Below are 18297 nucleotides of genomic sequence, written 5' to 3'. Positions count from 1 at the left end.
CTCGAAAACCCGGTAGCCATGCTGGAAAGCATATTGCGCTGCCATGCCATCAGTGCTAGATAATATTGCTCGGGCATGAACACGTCAAGCACACTTTGGTTAGACAGCACATGGATAGGAATATTCGTTCAGGAGCGGCTTCAAGCGCCGGCTTCCCCCCCCTTTCTCAGTCACCATCAGCGCATTCAGTTCTAGCGAGGCCACCTGTCAACCACGTACAGGTGAAGTTTATAGTAGCTCAAGTTCAAGTCGGGTAAGACAGTCATTCTCCAGACTACGACTGCTCCAAGACTCTAGTCCAATCAAACTTCCTCCAGCCTCGTTTCCACTCATCAACCCTCGCATCACCACGCACCCACCGGCCCTGCTTCTTGACGAGATGCGGTTCGGCATCGCAAATCCCGCCCAGCACTTCCCTCGCAAACAAGTCCCCCCGTGGCCAACGATCGGCATTCTCAACAATGTGCCCCAGCCCGCCATCGAGCGAAAACCAGACGTGAAAGTAGGGCATCTCCTTGGCGATGCTCCTCCTGAATGCCATTCTACCCATGCCGTCCCTGGCCCTGGCAGCCGTATCAATGACCTTTTTGTGCTGCGACCACTCCTCGTCACTCGATAGGATGCCTTCCTTGAAGTAGGCCGGGGCCGTGGCGCCTTCTTGGTAGGGAATAGGGGCGGCAACCATGGCGGCGTGCATCCGGCCATGAGGCGACGCGGCGTTCTCGTAAAAGATGACCTCGCGGCCTTGGTCGTGATACATGCGCGTGAGGCTCTTCATGAAGTTGCGAATCTCTTCCCACTCGTCGTCGTCGCATTCCAAGAGGTTGCGGTGGTGCGTAATGGGCACAATGACGGCGCCGCCGGGACTGACCTCGGGCTCCGTCGCGAGGGTGAGAAAGACTCGCGTTCCGAGAGACACGACGGGCGCCACGGGCGGCCGGCCTTTGTCTTCGTTGTGACACAGGGGGCACTTGTCCAGGGCGCGCGTCAGCTTTTGAAACTCGTTGACAGCCATGTTCTTCAGGTTGATCTCGCTCTTGTGTACGCGTCTGGCGAGCTTTTCCGCATTCTCGTCCATGTAGTCCAGGTCATTGTCGTATTTGCCGTCCTTGGCAATGCGTTCAGCGAGACGCAGCCCTTCGCCGCCAGATTGGTTCTTGGTGCGGCGCTCCTCCCTGACCATGTCCTCGACGGACATGTCGTTGTTCTCCTCCACTAGACCTCTCTCGCGACCGCGCCTGGTGTCGACGGCCTTGACTTCGCCTCTGGTGCCTGCTAATTGGCGGTGGTCCATGATGCCGAGGACGACGGCCTCGTTAGCATTGGGCCGGGGTCCGAGGGCAGCGGCGCGATTGTATTCCTCCTCCAGCTGTGCGGCGTTGGGGGCGCGGCGCAGCTTGGCCTTCATCATTTGTGCGCGCAGGCGATTGAGCGACGTCTGGTCCATGGCTGCTGGGCTCTGCGCTGCTTCTGCCCCTTGCGCTGCCATGACAGTGCCCGAATCTGCTTCTGCCGCAGCTGATTCGTCATGTGCCCTCGTCTGGTCGTCTTCTTGTCGAGCTCGATACAAGTCTCCCGTCGGCCCTTCCTTCTCCTTGTACCCTTGACCGTAGATGCTGCGCCGCTCCATCTCCTCCTTCTCTTCTCGTGCGTCATCAAAGTCTCGCAAACTGCCGTACCGCTCAACCGCGACGTCTTCGACTGGGCGGCCACTTGCTTGGGCAGTCGTGTACACCCCTCTGAGCTTGGTCATGCGCCATGAAGAACCAGAGTCACCAAAGACGTAGTCCACTTTTCTCTCAGCGGCGGCGGGCTGGTGCAGGTCCGACAGCGACGACTCTTGGTTTTGTTGCCGGATATCTTGATTCAGTTCGCGTGAGTGGACGATTCGCTTCGGCGGCTGCGGAGGCGGCGATGGAGGCTTGTTCCTCTCTGCACGATGTATGTGCTCGACTTCCATGGACGACGGTGCTCTCATCCAGGCGTCACGCACGGGAGCATCGGATGGGCCCTCGTTTCCCGATGGGCCCGGTTCCCTCTCGTGCCTGCGGCGTGAAGGGCGTTCCCGGCTGCTGTTGCCATGGTGTTTGTGTCCGGATGGACGGGAGTCGTCGGCGCGGTCATCGCGTGAGTGTCGGCTTCTCTTGTGTCTATGCTCATGGTCGTCTTCTTGGCGGTGACGATGTCGGTGATGCCTGTGCTGTCTGTCTCCGTCGTCGCCGTGGTCATGGTGCCGATGATGATGGCGGTGTTTGCCATGACGTTGTTGACGGTGTCCACCCTTGTCTGCCCTTTCAGCCTCTGCGCGCTCCAACCGTTCGGCGGCAAGGGATTTTTCAAACTCGTCTAGGCCGTCCATAGAAAGAAATAGGCTGGGCCATGGGCTCGCGACTGCGCAGTGAGTTTTGATGTCAGATGTGGATGAACTGAGCTGGGGAGCTACAAATGCTTTGCTTGGCCATGTGGAGGTGAATGAGGGTCTCGGGTGGACTCAACTCTCAACATACAATTGGTTGGGGCCACCACGCCAGTGCATGTGATCAAGGCTCTCATCCGGCATTGCCATGTTCCGTTCAGATGCGCAAGCAATCCCAAAGTCCGCAAATACAACAGCTCAACATCGCTTTGGTCAAGTACGGCCAAACAGATGAGCGCGAATCGTCGCCAAGCTCTGGATTGGAAACATTTTACAGTCCCGGACTCGTCCTACTCCTGCTCGCGATTCCGTTTCCATCACGCGCGTGTTAAGTGGCTATAGCTCTATGGTTGGCATCAAGGCGATCTTTGCAATGCACAATACTTTGCGCTGATCGAGTAATGCTCCCTTGCCGACTCCTGTCTCGCTCAGTTCCCCTTTCTCGAAAGTGGGCTTTCGCATGCCGATTACAGTTTGTGTTCCTTCACGATGCGGTCATACCGGCCTTTAATTTTCGCAGGTGCACGGTTCTTGGTCTCAATCTCTAGGCATTGCTGGTATCTTCTGGCAAATATTGACGTGGCCCCATGACCATCCAGTTTACTGTGAACAGCGTCAACGGCGTTAACGATATCAACAGTATCAACTGTATCAACTGTATCAACCCCAGTCCGCCCTCTATGCGAACGCCAAGAGACAATCTCCGTTCCGAGGTGCCTTGCAAGCTTGCCTAAGTCGCCCTCGTCCACACGGATCCGATTTTCTATCCAGGACTATACCGCCATCTTTCGTGGTTTTCTTTTACCCACCACCGTGTCACGAAAGCCGCTTCTTCAGCCCACTCGGCCGCCTCGGTACCGTATTTCTCTTCGACAGCTTGCAACAGTTTAGCAAAATCAAAGGATCTGATGGGATCATCTTCATGGGGGTCGTCTTCGAGATCACCGAACAGCCACTCCAAGTCCTCAATCAGGGGAGCCACCAGACGCCAGCGAGGCTCATCCATGCTGCGTACCGAGACCCCTTGACCACTGGGGCTCACGGCCGTGAGCTGCCACCGCTGCTCTGCATCAGGCGCCCGCCCCTCTAGTGACCGGATGAGTGACGGGGCCTCGTAGTTGCCAAGGAGGTCCCGTGCCGCCCGTTGCTGGGGCATCGAGAGCGAGCCGGTTTCAATGAGAAGGTCCAGTATGGTCGGTGCAACCGACATTGCCGTGACCGACTCCTGGATCTCAATGGCAGGCAGGCCGGGGTGAGAAAAGACCAAGGGTACCCGAAAGCCTCCAATGTTGGGGATTCCCCAGGGAGACATGCCGCCCGTCTCTGGCAAGGGAAGACCATGGTCCCCGACGAGCACTATCAGTGTCTCGTTGGTAGCGTCTTGTTCCTCTATCATGCGAAGAATCTTGGCAATCCAGCGGTCGACGTAGCCCACGGCGTTGAGATACATTGACATGTCGTTGGCGTAACTGCCACTGTCCTCCGGCGTAAGGGCGACGTACTCTTTGGCCTCCGGTATCTCGTACGGGTAGTGCGGCGTGCTGGTGAGGTGAGTGAGGAACAGGCGCGTATTGTTCTCCCTCGCCGATTCGAAGGCGTCGGCGATGTACTCCTCGAGCGCTTCCTCCTCCCAGCCCATGTAGTTGACGTACGGTCGGTGGGGGGGTTCAAAAACAGCCCGGTCGCCCTCCAAGTATTCCACGTCGATGAGACCATCTTCTGTGTACCCCATGGCTTTCATCAGTCGGTCCTGGCTGTCGTACTGGCCCGTCACCGACATGAGGAAGGAGCTGTTCCAGCTGTATTCGGTGTATGGTCGGCTCGCAGGGCCGCCGGCAGAGCCGTTCATGGCGTTGAAGAGGTTGATGATGTGTGAGAGGCATGGCTGGTACAAGTGGCTGTAATATTCGTGATTGCCATCAACGGCCAATGGGCTTATGCCGCAGAGAGTCCCCAGGCAGCTTTTCACCGTGTATGTCGCAGACGGGGTGCCGTGGACGGCATTGATGCCCCCACGACGCCTCCTCTCAGCGTGGTCAAAGCCGTCGTCGTAATCGCCTGTGATGAAGTTGGCAGACGATGTGAGATTTGCAAGTCGCTCTTCGACGTCATCGGGTATTCTTTGGTTTTTCCAAGTCTCTTCCAACTTCTTCCAGATGTATCCATCCTTCTTAAAGGGGAAGACGTCGTGGCGAGTGCTCTCCAGTAAAATAACCATGACATGTCGGATGTCGACGTCGGCAAGCTTCCCACGCAGGCCGCCAAGCAGGTCATTTTCGACGTTGGCCTGGCTCAAGGGATCTAGATCCGAGCTGTAGTGCTTTTTCTCAGAGTCATACCAGTCGCCAAACCCGGCCGGGGGGTCGTCCGTGTTTGGCAGCCAAGCCCAGCGACGGGGTTCCCCCAGCGCAGTCTTCCCCTCCCACCGTTGAATAAGATTCGGATTGTACACCGGAAGCAAGTTCGTCAGCGGGGAAGTGGTGCTGAGAATGTCGACGATGGGAAGGGCAACCGAAGTCCACGACAAGAAGATGAGAGAGCGCTCATTTGGCCTCAAAATGTACGCAATAGCCTGGGCTACGAGGATTGCGCCAGTCACGGCTTGGATGAGCCAGACAGCTCTTCGATGGCGACGTCTACAGCCCCGCGTCGTGTCCTTGCGCTCCGGGCCGTAGGGCTCCTCTTCGTCTCGAGGAACTTTGCCATATTTTGGGCGGGCCGGAATTCCACTACAACATCTCAACCCACTCACGACCACGGCTGAAGACGCCTTGATGACATGAAGCGCTACGCCGGCAAAGAAATAGGGGATCCCCATCAGCGCGAATGATGCGAACACGAGGCCGGCAAATGTCATCATGCAGGTGGGAAGGCCCTCGGCAAACGTCGACCATGTTGACGGATCTGTGATGATGCCGGCATTTCGCCAACGGGGCTCGGACCCGATGACGAGGAAAAATGCCGTGTTGATTGTTGCTACCGCCAGCTGTATCAGGGCCACGGTGGACGCGATGACGAAAGATGTAGCTTGCATGTAGCGGCTCGTGTTGCGAGGAGGCGGCCCAGAATGAAGAAGCAGCCTGAGCAAAAGTAAAATCGCAGTGTCTTGTGCGAACAGGCTGAGGGACCATATCGTGAGGTCGGCAGATGTGAGCGCCTTTCTGTGGACATGTATGTGCAAGCATTTGCTGGTCAGGGCAGAAGTAGCTGCGATGGAGAATACGAATCTCAAGGAGGCCGTGCCGACAGACAGCATACGATGGGGGCTGCAGAGGCAACGCCGAGCAAAGCGAGGTGCGTGGCTAAGAGTTGTATGTCTAGGAGACTGCATGGTGGTGAGTTTGGGTCCGCAATCTTCCTGACCTTGAAAGTCCTGTGCAATCGTAGCGAGGCTGAATGTTCCTTCGAGATGTGAAATAGGTCTTGGCCGCTGTGAAAGTAAGATGCATTATCCATTGGGCTGGCACCGTATGCCATGTTAACAACAAGGAGACTGGTGAGGTGCGGACGAGGTCTGGACATCTTCTCCAGCCGCAGTCTACACCAAGAGTCTAACGCCATTATGAATATGCATGCATTTTAACCATGGATTTAATCGGGATTTCCTTCGTGTTTGGAAAACAAGTCCACGTAGACCTGGGCAACTACTCGGAGAATTCACAAACTAGTAGTTCCAGTGTCGCGTGACGCAACTCACACCAGCAAATTGGCTGGTTGGCCATGCAAAGAGTAATTGGAGAGACCCGGGGGCCAGGTCCGATCCTAGTTTGAGACCAAGAACAATCGACTTAGGCTCGTGCCTCGATGCCGTACGCGTTGAGTTGCTCAGACGTGTTACCTGTTGCTTCGTCGGAACCAAGGCATCTAGCAACCAACTAGTAAAGACTCGACTAGATAAACTAGAGACAGTGGCGTTTGTCCGGACAAGGTGCGTGTAAGTAATGAGGTGAACCACCTCCAGATCGGCACCTTGGCATTTCTGGGCCCGAATTGTGGCTTCCCCAGATGCTGCTAGCGAAGTCAATCGCACAAAATTTGTGGCAGCAGCCTTTGATCCGCGTTTCAACGGACAAATCAATCCGAGACATGACTGCTCTGTTTCAGAATCAGGCGAATAGGATAACCCGAACCGGCGTCAGTTCGGGAAACTATCAAGCCCAGGGCTCGCACAACTATTGTCAAGCAAAACGCCTTGCGACGTCTCGACTCTTGGCTCACAACTTGGTCGGGACCGTACCTTTGTTGTGGGTTTTTCAACCAAAAAAGCCGTCTTTGACACGCGAATTGGGCGGTCCAGCAGGATGCCAGACAAGCTCCAAGACCAATGAGAAACGATGCCCAGATCATCTCAGCAAGCAGGCTGGAATGTGCATCACGAGCGCCGCATCGAGTCGCCGGCGAATGTTGTTCACCAGGTCCTCAAAACCTGCCGCTGGCGACTTCAACGCGGCTCAACAGCGAGACTCAAACCTCGTCCTCACCAGTCACGGAAACACAGCGCAATCAGAACGGGTCGAGGCAATTCTGTCCCACAGAAAACGCAAAAGGTCTGTCTCTATTACCAACCCTATCTTTACGCCAAGCAACGCCCCAAAGCTCAATCAACATGCGCGTAGCGGGGGCTTCCTCTGTAATCCCATTCCAACCGCTCCCCCGGTCTGCTATTCCGTACTAGTTGAATGCGCAAATCAATGCCGGGGTATCATTTGTCGTGGTATTGATTTCTGTGCTTCCGCTCAATGAGAGATGCATCGTCTGAAATCACAAAGTCCATGAAAAATCGAGGAGCGTCGGCCACGGTGCTGCTGCTACACCACACTCGGAGGATAAGTCGTGTCAAACACCCCAAGCCCTAAGCCCCATGGCGATTGAGTAATTCGCCATGTTGGCATCTAACGGGCAATCGTCCCACGCCGTCCCCTGTCACGGTCTTTTCGTCCATCGGCCCCCGTCACGCGCATCCAATCCTCCCACTCTTTGCTCATCTCCATCAAGACCGAGCCCATGACCGTTGCGCTGGCCATCAGACCGTGTCCTTCGCCTTCCATGACGCGCACTTCGCAGCGACGCATCGTCTTGCCGAGCCACTTGACATTTTCGACGGGCACTCGCGAGTCTCGGCTGCCGTGGTGGATAATCACGGGTCGTGTAATGTCAACGTAGCGAAATCCAATGTCGTGTCTTCTCTCCAGACAAACCAAGAGGTCAACGGCTGGATTGGCTCCTGTGGTGGCCAGCTCCCAGATGGCCTGAGTCAAGCGGGTGTCGTACGTCGTTTGCCGTTCCTTGTCTGTCGCGACATCAGTCGTCGACTCGGCGGCCGTCGAGCCTCTGTCCACAATGTTGCCCCCACCTGGCTGGATTTGGTCCATATTCTCGCTCATGTTGGGCGTGTCAAATCCCTTCCCTTGCTGTCTGCCTTCTGGCGCGTCCTTGCCTTGAGGGGTGTTGTTGAGGTCCTCCTTGTCGTTGACGGCCGTGGCATTGCGGTTGGCGGCGTTGACATCCCGGCCGTGGGTATTCGACTTTCGCTTGGTGCGACGTGAGTTCTTGGGCAATGAGCTCGTAATGGAGCTGCTGGTTGCCGTCATGAAGCTGCTGTTAGCCGCCTTCAGGAGAGGCGTTGGTAGAGCACGCAAAATCTTTTGGGACGTGGGAATAGCGTTGGTCGGGGGGAGCGTTTGGGATCCGCCAAATACGTTCATCTGAGATGGGGGGATCCATGGCGCCAAAAGATGAATGCGTCCGCGGATGTGCTGAGGCATTCGCAGCGCCGTGGCCAGAGCATAGATTGCGCCTGCCGAGTGGGCAAGAATGGAAAATTTGGTAATCTTCAACGCTTGGCAAATGGCATAGACGTCGTCTGCGCCACCGTCAGCAACCCGGACCGCTCTTCCACCACGCAAAGAGGTCGCGTCGCCCAAGGGAGGGAGGGGGGAGGGTACGTACCGGGCCAGCTCAGAGGCGTCGTCGTCCCATCGGCATATGGCTCACTATCACCGACCCCGGGGCGGTCAGGCGTAATGAGGCGCAGTTTCAAGGTCAAGGCCAGCTCGTCGTAGAAGGCCATGACGTACCTTGTCAAACCCATGCCGACGCAGCAAAAGACTGCCGATCCATTTGCGTCACCGACTTCTGAGAAGGAAATGACTCGGCCCGTCTGGGGGTGTCGAATTTTTTGAGACAGGCGTGGGGAACAGAGGTATGACTCGACCGCATCATCCACCGAGTCTGCAGATCCGGGTCGTTCGTAGCCCGCAGGATAGACTTGGTGAGCTTGCTGGGCAGCGGGTTCGGGCGAGGCGGCGGCACTCGTTCTCGTAGATTCGCTGCGGGGAGTGAGCGGGCCCGACAGGCGCTTCAGGCGCGAACTGCCGCCACGCTTGATTCGGAGGGCCTCTCTCGGAACGGGACTCAAGCGGCCGGACAACCGACTGCTGCTGCGTTCAGTGCTGTGGCTCTCCCGCCGTCTCTGCGCAACAGCGGGGAACGGCGCAGCTCCCTCGTCGTTGTCGTCGACAGGTTCCTTGTTGAAGTCTGGGCGGGGCCGGGTTGCCCTGGATGCCGACGCGGGGGATGCTGGGTAGTCGTCCGGGCTGAGCAGCAAGTGTTTTGCTGGTGTACCCGTCTCTGAGCCCGTGCGAGCATGCTGCTGGCGCGGCAAATTGCGGTCAATGACGTGTTCTTCGGCCTCTGGTATGGGCTTGGCTGCCGGGGCGTCGCCGTGCCGCTTAGATCGACGCGCGCTTGTGCGTTTCAAATGAGACCGCGACTTTCCCAGGCTCGACTCTCGCATAGGGATAGGCTGCGGCTGCGGCTGCGGCTGCGGTTGCGGCCGCGCGCTGCTCAATGGGCTTGGCCCATGCGGTTCCGGGCTGCCGCTATGGGAAGCAGGCTCTTCGTTGATGACGGTATCAGCGAGGGAAGAGTCCGGCCGGGCGCCGCTATTCATGGTGTGGTTCGGGGGGCCTCTACTTGGTTCGTTTTGGCCAATGGACCTCCCCTGCAATCGTTTTCTTTCAAGTTCTCTTTCGCCGACACGCTCCTTTGAACTCGTGTAGACGAGTCCCTTCGTGCTCCGAACGGATCTAGTTCCCCAGCTGTCATGCGACGGATGGTGTTTCAGCTCGGGGGACTCGGCAGATGTACGTTCTATCGAAAGGTTGCCTATGCTGTGGGCGTCGTCATTCTTGGACGCAGCAGAGGCCCGGGAGGATGGACGCGAGGCTAAACTGCTGGTGCGAATCAAGGAGCGCAGGCCCGAAGCGCTCTCGCGGCTGGGGCTTCGGGTCAAGGAGCTCCTTGAGCCTGTCAGTGGCGAGTAGCCGCTGGTTGGTTTCGAGGTACGAATGATGGGCGGACTGGCGGCGAGGTTGTCGAGGGATGCAGAGTCTCGAGCAGGATCGTCGGGCCGGCAACGAGTGTAGGCACCGTAATCGACGCCAAAGCTGCCGGTGCTGGGGCTTCTGGGGCCAGCGGGCAGGTCGAAGTTGATGGCGACGGGATGCGACTCGAAGTGGGCGCTGGCAGGTGGTGAGATGGCGCTGAGGCTCGTGATGAGGTTGGATATAACCTCAGGGGAGGCGGCAGCGGCGGCAGGGGCAGCAGGGACGGCGGAGGCGGGCGGGCGGGAAGTGCGCTGGAGCGAATTCCGGCGAGGGCTGCGAGGACTGCGAGGACTGCGAGGACTGCGAGGCTCTAGATGGCGTGGCTGTCTCTGAGAGAGGCGGAACTGGTGGTGGTTTGGGATAGGGGGCAGGTTCTCGTCGGGGTCGGCGGCGGCGTCGACGTTGAGATGCATTGTCACGCTTGGTTGTCTTTGGCTTAGCTTGGGCGGACTGGGCGAGGCGTCAACGGCCGGGCCTTGGTGCCCCCGTGATTTGGGCGCAGAGCACGGAGGATCAATGGATGAAGAATGGATCAATTGTATGGAGTCTGGTAACGTCGACGGCGGTAGGGTCCGGACGAGGCCAGCGCCAGACGGCGGCAACTTTGTGGGGGCGGCTGCGCCTCGGGCGTGCGGCCCCAACATTTTACCAGACCAGCAGAGCACAGCACAGCACAGCACAGCACAGCGCAGGTACCGCAGGCGCCGCACCGCAGTAACTACGTACCTGTACGTACCACAGCAGCAAGCAGGCGGGTCCATCAGGCGGCGGAACATGTCTGGTTTGATCAATCAATCCCTGCATCCAAGATCACCAAACTTCCGCGTCGCTCACATGACCAAAGGAAGAATGCGGTTTTGCAAGTCGCCTTGGCCAAAGCGACGATTCGTCAATCGTGCCCGCCGCCGCCGCTGCAACGTCATGATGCCAAAAGCGGCTCAAAATGGGACCACGCAGCCACCCTTCCCCAGATTGCCAAAATCCTGTTTGCCACGCCTCGCGCCTCCATCCTGGCCTCTGCTACGTCGTTGCCTGGCAGACAATCCGTCGTCGCTAAAAAGCGTCAATCAAGTCCTGAACATCAACAGCCTCTTCTTCTGCTTCTTCTTCATCTCCCCCTTCATCGCCAACGTCAACATCAAAACACCAAGCCGCGCGCGGCCCGCCTCGGACCATTCATTGCCCACAATGTTGGACCTCCTCCTCTCCATACCCATCCTCTCCTACGTCTTCTTTCCCACCACCGGGGCGTCGATATCCACCTCGGTCAACATCATCTTCTTCTACATGACATGGACCAGCCTCGTCTTTTCGCACCCAGCTCTCGAGCTGCACTTGTCCGGAGTCGTCGTCGTCCGCGTCATTTTCTGGCTCATCCCCTCCCTCGTCTTCCTCTTGTTCGACGCCGGCTTCCCCGGCCTCGCCGAGGGCTTCAAGCTCGGCGGCCGCAGCGCCCTGCCCACCCGCGATGCGCGCAAGCTGGCCAAGATGCTCGCGCTGGCCTTGCTCAACGTCCTCGCCTGCCTGGCCTCGGAGGCCGCCGTCAGCGTGGCATACACGTTGCTCTTCAAGCGGCACGTCTTCAGGATGAGCACCACCCTTCCGCTCCCCTGGACCATCTTCAGGCACTGCCTCTTCATCTTCGCCTCACGCGAGCTCCTCAATTTCTACACCCACCGATACGTTCTGCACGGCTCGTCCTGGCTCGCCCGCAAGCACATGGCATTTGCCCACGCCAACGCCGGCGCGCCCTTCAGCCTGCAGGCCTTTACCGATTACCCCCTGGCCACGCTGCTGCACCGCTGTCTGCCCGTCCTTCTGCCCTCGGTGCTCATCCACACCCACATGCTCACCTACTTCCTGGTCCTCATCATCACGTCCATCGAGGAGACGCTGGCCATGTCGGGCTACACCGTCGTTCCCGGCATCATCATGAGCGGCATCGCCCAGCGGACCGCCATCCACTACGCAGGCAAGGGCGCCTCCAACTTTGGCGCCTACGGCGTCCTGGACTGGGCGCACAGCACGAGCCAGGGCCGTGGCGTCCTGGACGACGTGCGCCAAGAGGCCGACAAACACCACGTCCAGGAGAAATCTGCAAACAAGGTGGACCATGGCGCCAAGACGGTGCACGAAGGTGTGGACTCGCTGAAGAAACGACTAGCCCGATCCAAAAACGACGAGTAACGGAAAACACGTTGGGCACATGCTTGGACGACGCTGTACTTTTGGACGCCAACACCAGACGACTAATTGAAACGAAAAAGAAGGGAAAAGGGACCACCTCAAGGGAAACAAGATGTGTAACATGACAGTGACGTGCTAGATACCCCAGATACAGTTTTTGCATAATGCAGACAGCAAGTAATGACATGTCTCGGCCAAAATGTGGAAGTTGTCGTGTAACCAACATCTATATAAATATACCAGTATAATGCCGCCATCCAATCGCCAATCGCAACAACAAGAAGAGGGAAAGAAAGAAGCAACGTGTCGTTTCCATCATCAGCCCAGCGCCGTCACCCTTCATTTACTCCAGTACGGCCCATCTATGTGTATCCAATGCCAATGCATGCCGGTCCCAGTCCTGTCTATTCCGTAATGTCAAGAAATCACGCCCAGCCATGCTTCTTTTTGAACCATTTCAGGGTTTCTAGCCCGCTCTGCACGCGCATGCCCACTCTTGCGTCGAGCACAAACGTCTCCCACGCTTTTACTTTTTCCAGGTGCTCCTGGCACTGGTTCGCCTTTTCGCGCCTGTAGCCGGCCACTTCGTCCGCTGTTCCGGCCGGCGGGTTGCAGCACTGCGTCCACGCAATCACGGCCAGCTCGTACGTGGCCACGGGCAGCACGTAGTCGTCCTTGTGGGTGCCCTTGAACACTGATCTGCAGCATCGAGTGCTATTAGCTCAGGAGGTGGAAAAAGAGAGAAAAGAGCAGGAAAAAGAAGAAAGGAGAGGCAGTAAGTGAGACAGTGATTGAGAGAGAGGGGAATAGAGAGTAAAGAGATAAAAAAAAGCCCCAGTTGACAACAACCTCCCTCTTACATAGAGAACCAAGCACAAAAAAAAAATGAAAATAAAAATAAAAATAAAAATAAAAAAACACTCACCCATCATACGCCAGGACATTGTCTTGGAGAATCTTTGCCGCATCGTCCATCTTCCCCTGCGCCCGCAACAGCGCCGCCATGCCAATCGCCCAAACGGCCACGTCGTCCCTTTCCCGCCGCAGGGCGCTCACGACGTCGGCGTCGGCGGTGCACCTCTCCCAGCCGAGGTGGGCAATGGCCTCGCCCACCTGCTCCTCCGACATGCGCTTCTGCCCGTTCCAAAAGTAGCACATCTCGACGGCGGGCGAGGGCCCAATGGCGTCGGCCAGGTCGACGCCGTGCGCCCTGGCCTGCTCCTCCCACTTTTGCAACTTGCGCTGGATAAAGGCCTCGAGCGGCAGCTGGCGGGCCATGAGGCGGTGCTTGCCAGAGACCTGGGGCGCCCGGCGGAGGTACTCGTGCGTCTTGGCCTTGTGCACCAGCGCCCCGGTCTCGTCGCCGGCGTGGTGGGCGTCGCGGTACAGCTCGAGGGACGCGCAGCCGGCCATGTAGTAGTACACGCCGTGGCTCCAGTCGCTGATCTCGAGACAGCGCAGGAAGGTGTCGCGCATGAGGGCCCATCTCTGCAGGATCATGGCGTTGATGGCGAGCTCAAAGTCGTTGACGGCCGTGACTTGCTTCATGGTGGACTCCTTGCCCGAGGACAGCACGTCGATTGCCTCGCGGACCTTTTTGTCGTTGGCGTGGAGGCGGGATTCCTCGACGCGCCACAGCCGCGAGTCTGGATAGCGGCCGCGCAGGTCGGCGAGGAGCTCTCTGCACTTGTCGCGTGGCGGGCCGACCGACTCGGCGTCTTGGTCGTAGTCGCCGGCGCTGGGCAAGATGTCGACGGTGCCCAGGAGGCTGTTGTAGTAGGCGAGCAGCATCATGCCGGCCATGGCGCCGTTGATGTTTTTGTGCGCGGCGGAGCGCCAGAGCATGCCGACGCCGCGGACCCGGTCGCCGCGGAAGCCCACCATGGACAGCATCCGCGAGAATGCCGGCGGCACCAGGCTCAGGATGAGCAGGATGAGCCCGAAGCACATGTTTGTGCCCGAGTGGATGAAGGCGTCGACGGCGTCAGTCACCTCCAGGTCCGTGTCGAGGGGGGCAGCCGGGGGCTCGCCGTTCGAGTCCCCAGAGGGTGGACGGGGAACGCTGTCCACATGCGTCGACGGCGAGGCGTTGTCGACATGGTTGTCCATGTCGCCGTTGGGGGTTTGCGCTCCCCGTCCCGGCGTTGACGAGCGCGAGCCGGCCGCCGCGGCCTTGGCCTCGACAGCCACTATGCCATCAAGGATGATAAAGGCCTTGCGCAGCTTGTAAAAGCTCTTCATGCCCTCGACAAGGCTCTCGTTGAGAACGCCCACGACGGCACTCATCAGCTGGGTCTGGGCGCGGACGAGCTCGTACTCGGTGCCCGGGGGGTACACCCTGCTCGCGGCGTGCCGGGAAACGGCGTACTTTTGGGACTTTTTGTAATCGGCCAAGGCCCTCGTCTCGCAGTCGGCCAGCTTGGCGGCCGTCTGGGCCATGACGTGCTTCTCGAAGCCGAGGATGGAGCGCATGAAAAAGGTGACTGCGGCTCCGAGGCTGTGGAATGACGACTCGCCCTTCTCCAGGCCTTGCCAGGCGCCGTCAATGTCGTCGTTCATGATGAGCCCGGTCCATTTCAGTGCGTCGGCGAGGTTTTCTCGCTCCCCCGCGACAAATGTTTCGGCGTTGAGCGAGTCGGCGCTCGTGTTGGCGCTGCGAAACCATCCGTTGAGAAGACTCATGGTGACGGCGGAGTCGCCAACGTCTGGTGCGAGATCCGCCTGGCTGGCGACGCGACGTGACGAGACGTGACGAGACGCAATTTTTTATTCTTGGCGGCCAAGGAGAAAACTTGACCCCGTCTCCTGGCCGGACTGGTCTGGTCTGATCTGGAATATAATGCTTCCCGATTGCCTCCCGAGGTAGATAAGAGGTCCTTGGGCTCGGCCGTGGGTAGCAGCCGTATTTGAACAAGCAAGCCACTGCGCCACAGGCCGTTTCGAGTGGTTCAAGACAGCCGCCGGGGTGAGATGCCGACTATGGAGCCCAGGGCGCACCGGCGTCGACCTGGCCGACGCCATTGGGGACCTTGGCCAACGTCCCGATCCATGCGTGGGTCGTCATAGTCGAAAGCCTGGCAAGGCTGACGCTCTTTGCGCGTGAAAGACGACGCTTACTGGCGCCTGTGAGTTCGTTGAACTCGTCGCCATCAAACACTCGCTGTGCAACATCCCCCATCCGAGACATGACTGCGCGTTGTATTCCGAGAGCACTACACTCGAGTTGCCGCGGCATGTGGTACGGAACATTCGAACTCTGTGCTGCGCAACAGACTTGTTGTCCGGTTCTTCTTGAGCTCGGCCTCACTATAGGAGACCAGGACTCGGAATGCTCCGACACAGTAGTTATATTGATCAAACAGAAAACTCTTGCAACGCCGCCAAATTCAAGGAAATCATCTAGTAGTGTCTATACGGGAGGGAGAATTCACCACGTCAACTAACCAACCTGCGGACACCTACCCTGTAGCAAGCTGGTCCGGCGCCGCGTTCTTCCGCCCCGGCCAGATGCCCGCACGGTGCACCTACTCCCAAGCTCATGCTCGCCATCGAGAGGTCGTCATCCGGCCACGACCACCTTTCTCCTGTCATCCCGAACAACAGATTCTCAGCACCCCCGACTCTTTTCGTCATCACAATCCCCTCGTGTCTCACCATACAAATCCTCAGTTCACTGAAACCTGCGCTCAGATGGCTTCAGACGCCAAGCCCGAGCCCCCGCCCGCCGACGAGAAGAATCCAGAGCAAAAGAGCACTGCGCTAGGCGAGGACGACGAATTTGAAGATTTCCCCATCGACGGTACACATCCCCCCCCCAATGCCCTGGCTTCCCTCCCTCTCACCTCGCCACCGCTCCATGGCACCAGGGAACCGTGGCTCGCCCATAGACTACAGAGAAACGAGCTGACTAAAAGCAGACTGGCCAGAGGACCAAACCGAGGCGGCCCAGGGAAACGGCGAGACGAAACACCTGTGGGAAGAAAGCTGGGACGATGACGACACGACGGACGACTTCTCCACGCAGTTGAAGTGAGTGCTGCGCCGACGCGTCCGTCGTCTTGATGACGAAAGAGAACCCCTTACAGCTCGTTGGAAACTAACCTGCGCAGGGAGGAGCTTAAGAAAGTCGAAGCCTCGAAGCGAAGATAGGATGAGAACGTAGAATGGACTAGATGATTATGAATATACACAATGGACCACGACGTGGAAGTGTATGTGTGCGTGCGTGCATGCTGCGCATGCGGTGATGGGCTTGCACCGGCTGGCTGGCTTTTGTTGACGAGCTCACTGTGTTCACCCCGACGGACGAGTGCGATTTTACAACTTGATTCATGTTTGAAACTAAAAAAAGCGACTTTTCTGATTGTTCTTGCCCGTCAATTGACCCTCAGCCACCATGTCTTATATAGTATTCGATGGCCGATGGTTTCTGGCTCGTCTGGTTTACTTACTCGAGAGAGCAACAACGCCAGGGAGCTCCTTGCCCTCGAGCAACTCCAGACTGGCACCCCCGCCCGTAGACACGTGGCTAAGTTTGTCCTCGACACCGTACTTGGCGGCGACGGTAGCGGTGTCGCCACCACCAATGATGACAATCTTGCCATTCTCGCAACCCTTTACGGCAGCGTCGAGGATGGCCTTGGTGCCGCTGGCAAACTTGTCGAATTCAAAGACACCCGCGGGGCCGTTCCACAGGATGGTCTTGGCCTCCTCGACGGCCTCTTTGAAGAGGGCGGACGACTTCTCGCCGCAGTCGAGACCCATCCAGCCGTCCGGGATACCATTGTCGTCCGTGGCGTAGCCAGACTCGGCATCTTTGGAGAACTTGTCGCCGGTGACGAAGTCAACAGGCAAGACAACCTTGACATTGTTCTTCTGGGCCTTTTCCATCAGATCTTTGACGTTTTTGGAGCCGGCCTCGTCGAACAGTGAGGAGCCAATGGGCATGTCGTTGAGCACCTTTTTGAAAGTGAAGGCCATGCCGCCACCGATAATCAGCGTGTTGACCTTGTCCAGCAAGTTGTCAATCAGCTGGATCTTGTCCGAGATCTTGGCGCCACCTAGGATAGCCAGGAATGGACGCTGAGGAGACTCGAGAGCCTTGGCGAAGTAGTCAAGCTCCTTCTTCATGAGGAAACCGGCAGCCTTCTGGGGCAGGTCAATGCCAACCATGGAGGAGTGAGCACGGTGAGCGGTGCCAAAGGCATCGTCTATTCAACCGGCTGGTTAGCTTCCTGCTGGAGAATTACCCCCCCGCCAAGGGAAGAGTGGGTTGTAAAATCTCACTGATGTAGACGTCACCAAGGGCAGTCAAGCCCTTGCGGAACTCCTCAACCTTGGCCTTGTCAGCCTTGGTCTTGTTGCCGTCCTTGTCCTTGGAGCTGCCCTCCTCCTCAATGTGGAATCGCAAGTTCTCGAGCAAAACAACAGCACCGCCGTCGGCCTTGTTGACAACGGTCTCAACCTCGGACCCAACGCAATCGGGAGCAAAGGTGACGCTCTTTCCCAGTAGTTTCTCGAGCTCGGGAACAACGGGCTGCAGGGAGTACTTTGGGTTGGGAGAGCCGTTGGGACGCCCGAGATGGGACATGAGGATGACCGACTTGGCGCCATGGTCGATGGCATGCTTGATGGTGGGGACGGCACCGACGATACGCTGGTTGTTGGTGATTTTTTTGTTCTCATCGAGGGGAACGTTGAAGTCGACCTGCATACTGGGTGATTAGCGCTTGCCTGGCTCTTGTTTTCGGCCACGCAGTTTCATCTTGCGACACTAAAGTGGTGGCTGAGAAACTCCGTTGCCCGCTTCCGCCGGCTCGCGCGGAGCATTGAAAGTCGACAATCGGTGCAGATTGAGGCTAGGAAAAAAAAAGCCCAGATACGTGCGTGATATCTCCTTGGTCTCGAGATCCCAAAACTACTACTCTCATGTCCATCTCGCGGGACGAGCCCATGCACTCAGACGCAGGGAGAACAGCTCATGGCTCCCGAACTCACCCGAATCAGGACTCGTTTGCCCTTGACGTCGACGTCGGTGATGGATAGCTTGTTGGCCAGGGACATGTTGCGGGATGCTCGGGATACGGTGAAGAAAGTAGACAGACGAGCTCGTAAGGACAATATTATGAGCAATGGGCTGATTTTACCGATGGTCAAGAACACGGAACGAAAGATGCGCCAAATGGAAAAGAAGCAAGTTTGAGCTATGGAGGGGTCGGCTCTTTGGCCGTTCGAGATTGGTGGGGGGGTGCAGAGGGGCAGAGGGGCAGAGAGCCAGAGGGGCGCCACGTGAACTTGGGCGGGGGC

At 57.9% G+C, this 18297-nt stretch overlaps 7 protein-coding genes across 7 annotated transcripts; 2 read left to right on the top strand and 5 right to left on the bottom strand.

Annotated features, from left to right (window-relative positions):
* Positions 1-274: 274 nt before the first annotated feature.
* MAM_08052 (complexed with Cdc5 protein Cwf19) lies at positions 275-2359 on the bottom strand (the record flags this gene model as incomplete). Its single annotated transcript, XM_040826850.1, has 1 exon — positions 275-2359. One exon carries the CDS (start codon positions 2357-2359, stop codon positions 275-277), a length of 2085 nt encoding a protein of 694 aa, XP_040675188.1.
* Positions 2360-3179: 820 nt separating this feature from the next.
* On the bottom strand, positions 3180-5672 carry MAM_08051 (sulfatase domain protein; the record flags this gene model as incomplete). The annotated part of the gene is made up of 1 exon (XM_040826849.1): positions 3180-5672. The coding sequence occupies one exon, from the start codon at positions 5670-5672 to the stop codon at positions 3180-3182; it is 2493 nt and encodes an 830-aa protein (XP_040675187.1).
* A 1636-nt stretch (positions 5673-7308) lies between these two features.
* On the bottom strand, positions 7309-10217 carry MAM_08050 (hydrolase; the record flags this gene model as incomplete). The annotated part of the gene is made up of 2 exons (XM_040826848.1): positions 7309-8279; positions 8366-10217. The coding sequence occupies 2 exons, from the start codon at positions 10215-10217 to the stop codon at positions 7309-7311; spliced, it is 2823 nt and encodes a 940-aa protein (XP_040675186.1).
* A 775-nt stretch (positions 10218-10992) lies between these two features.
* MAM_08049 (Sterol desaturase family) lies at positions 10993-11991 on the top strand (the record flags this gene model as incomplete). Its single annotated transcript, XM_040826847.1, has 1 exon — positions 10993-11991. One exon carries the CDS (start codon positions 10993-10995, stop codon positions 11989-11991), a length of 999 nt encoding a protein of 332 aa, XP_040675185.1.
* A 425-nt stretch (positions 11992-12416) lies between these two features.
* Positions 12417-14673, bottom strand: MAM_08048 (Outer membrane protein, IML2, mitochondrial/Tetratricopeptide repeat protein 39; the record flags this gene model as incomplete). The annotated part of the gene is made up of 2 exons (XM_040826846.1): positions 12417-12690; positions 12917-14673. The coding sequence occupies 2 exons, from the start codon at positions 14671-14673 to the stop codon at positions 12417-12419; spliced, it is 2031 nt and encodes a 676-aa protein (XP_040675184.1).
* Positions 14674-15681: 1008 nt separating this feature from the next.
* Positions 15682-16140, top strand: MAM_08047 (dss1/sem1; the record flags this gene model as incomplete). The annotated part of the gene is made up of 3 exons (XM_040826845.1): positions 15682-15790; positions 15909-16020; positions 16101-16140. 3 exons carry the CDS (start codon positions 15682-15684, stop codon positions 16138-16140), a joined length of 261 nt encoding a protein of 86 aa, XP_040675183.1.
* Positions 16141-16434: 294 nt separating this feature from the next.
* On the bottom strand, positions 16435-18054 carry MAM_08046 (Phosphoglycerate kinase; the record flags this gene model as incomplete). Its single annotated transcript, XM_040826844.1, has 3 exons — positions 16435-17201; positions 17278-17698; positions 17989-18054. The coding sequence occupies 3 exons, from the start codon at positions 18052-18054 to the stop codon at positions 16435-16437; spliced, it is 1254 nt and encodes a 417-aa protein (XP_040675182.1).
* Between the last annotated feature and the right edge of the window lie 243 nt (positions 18055-18297).

This window comes from Metarhizium album (genome assembly GCF_000804445.1).
Source record: "Metarhizium album ARSEF 1941 chromosome Unknown scaffold_41, whole genome shotgun sequence".
Classification (NCBI taxonomy): Eukaryota; Fungi; Ascomycota; class Sordariomycetes; order Hypocreales; family Clavicipitaceae; genus Metarhizium; species Metarhizium album.
The sequence above is the reverse complement of the archived record's forward strand: the minus strand, read 5'-3'. Positions and strand labels throughout refer to the sequence as shown.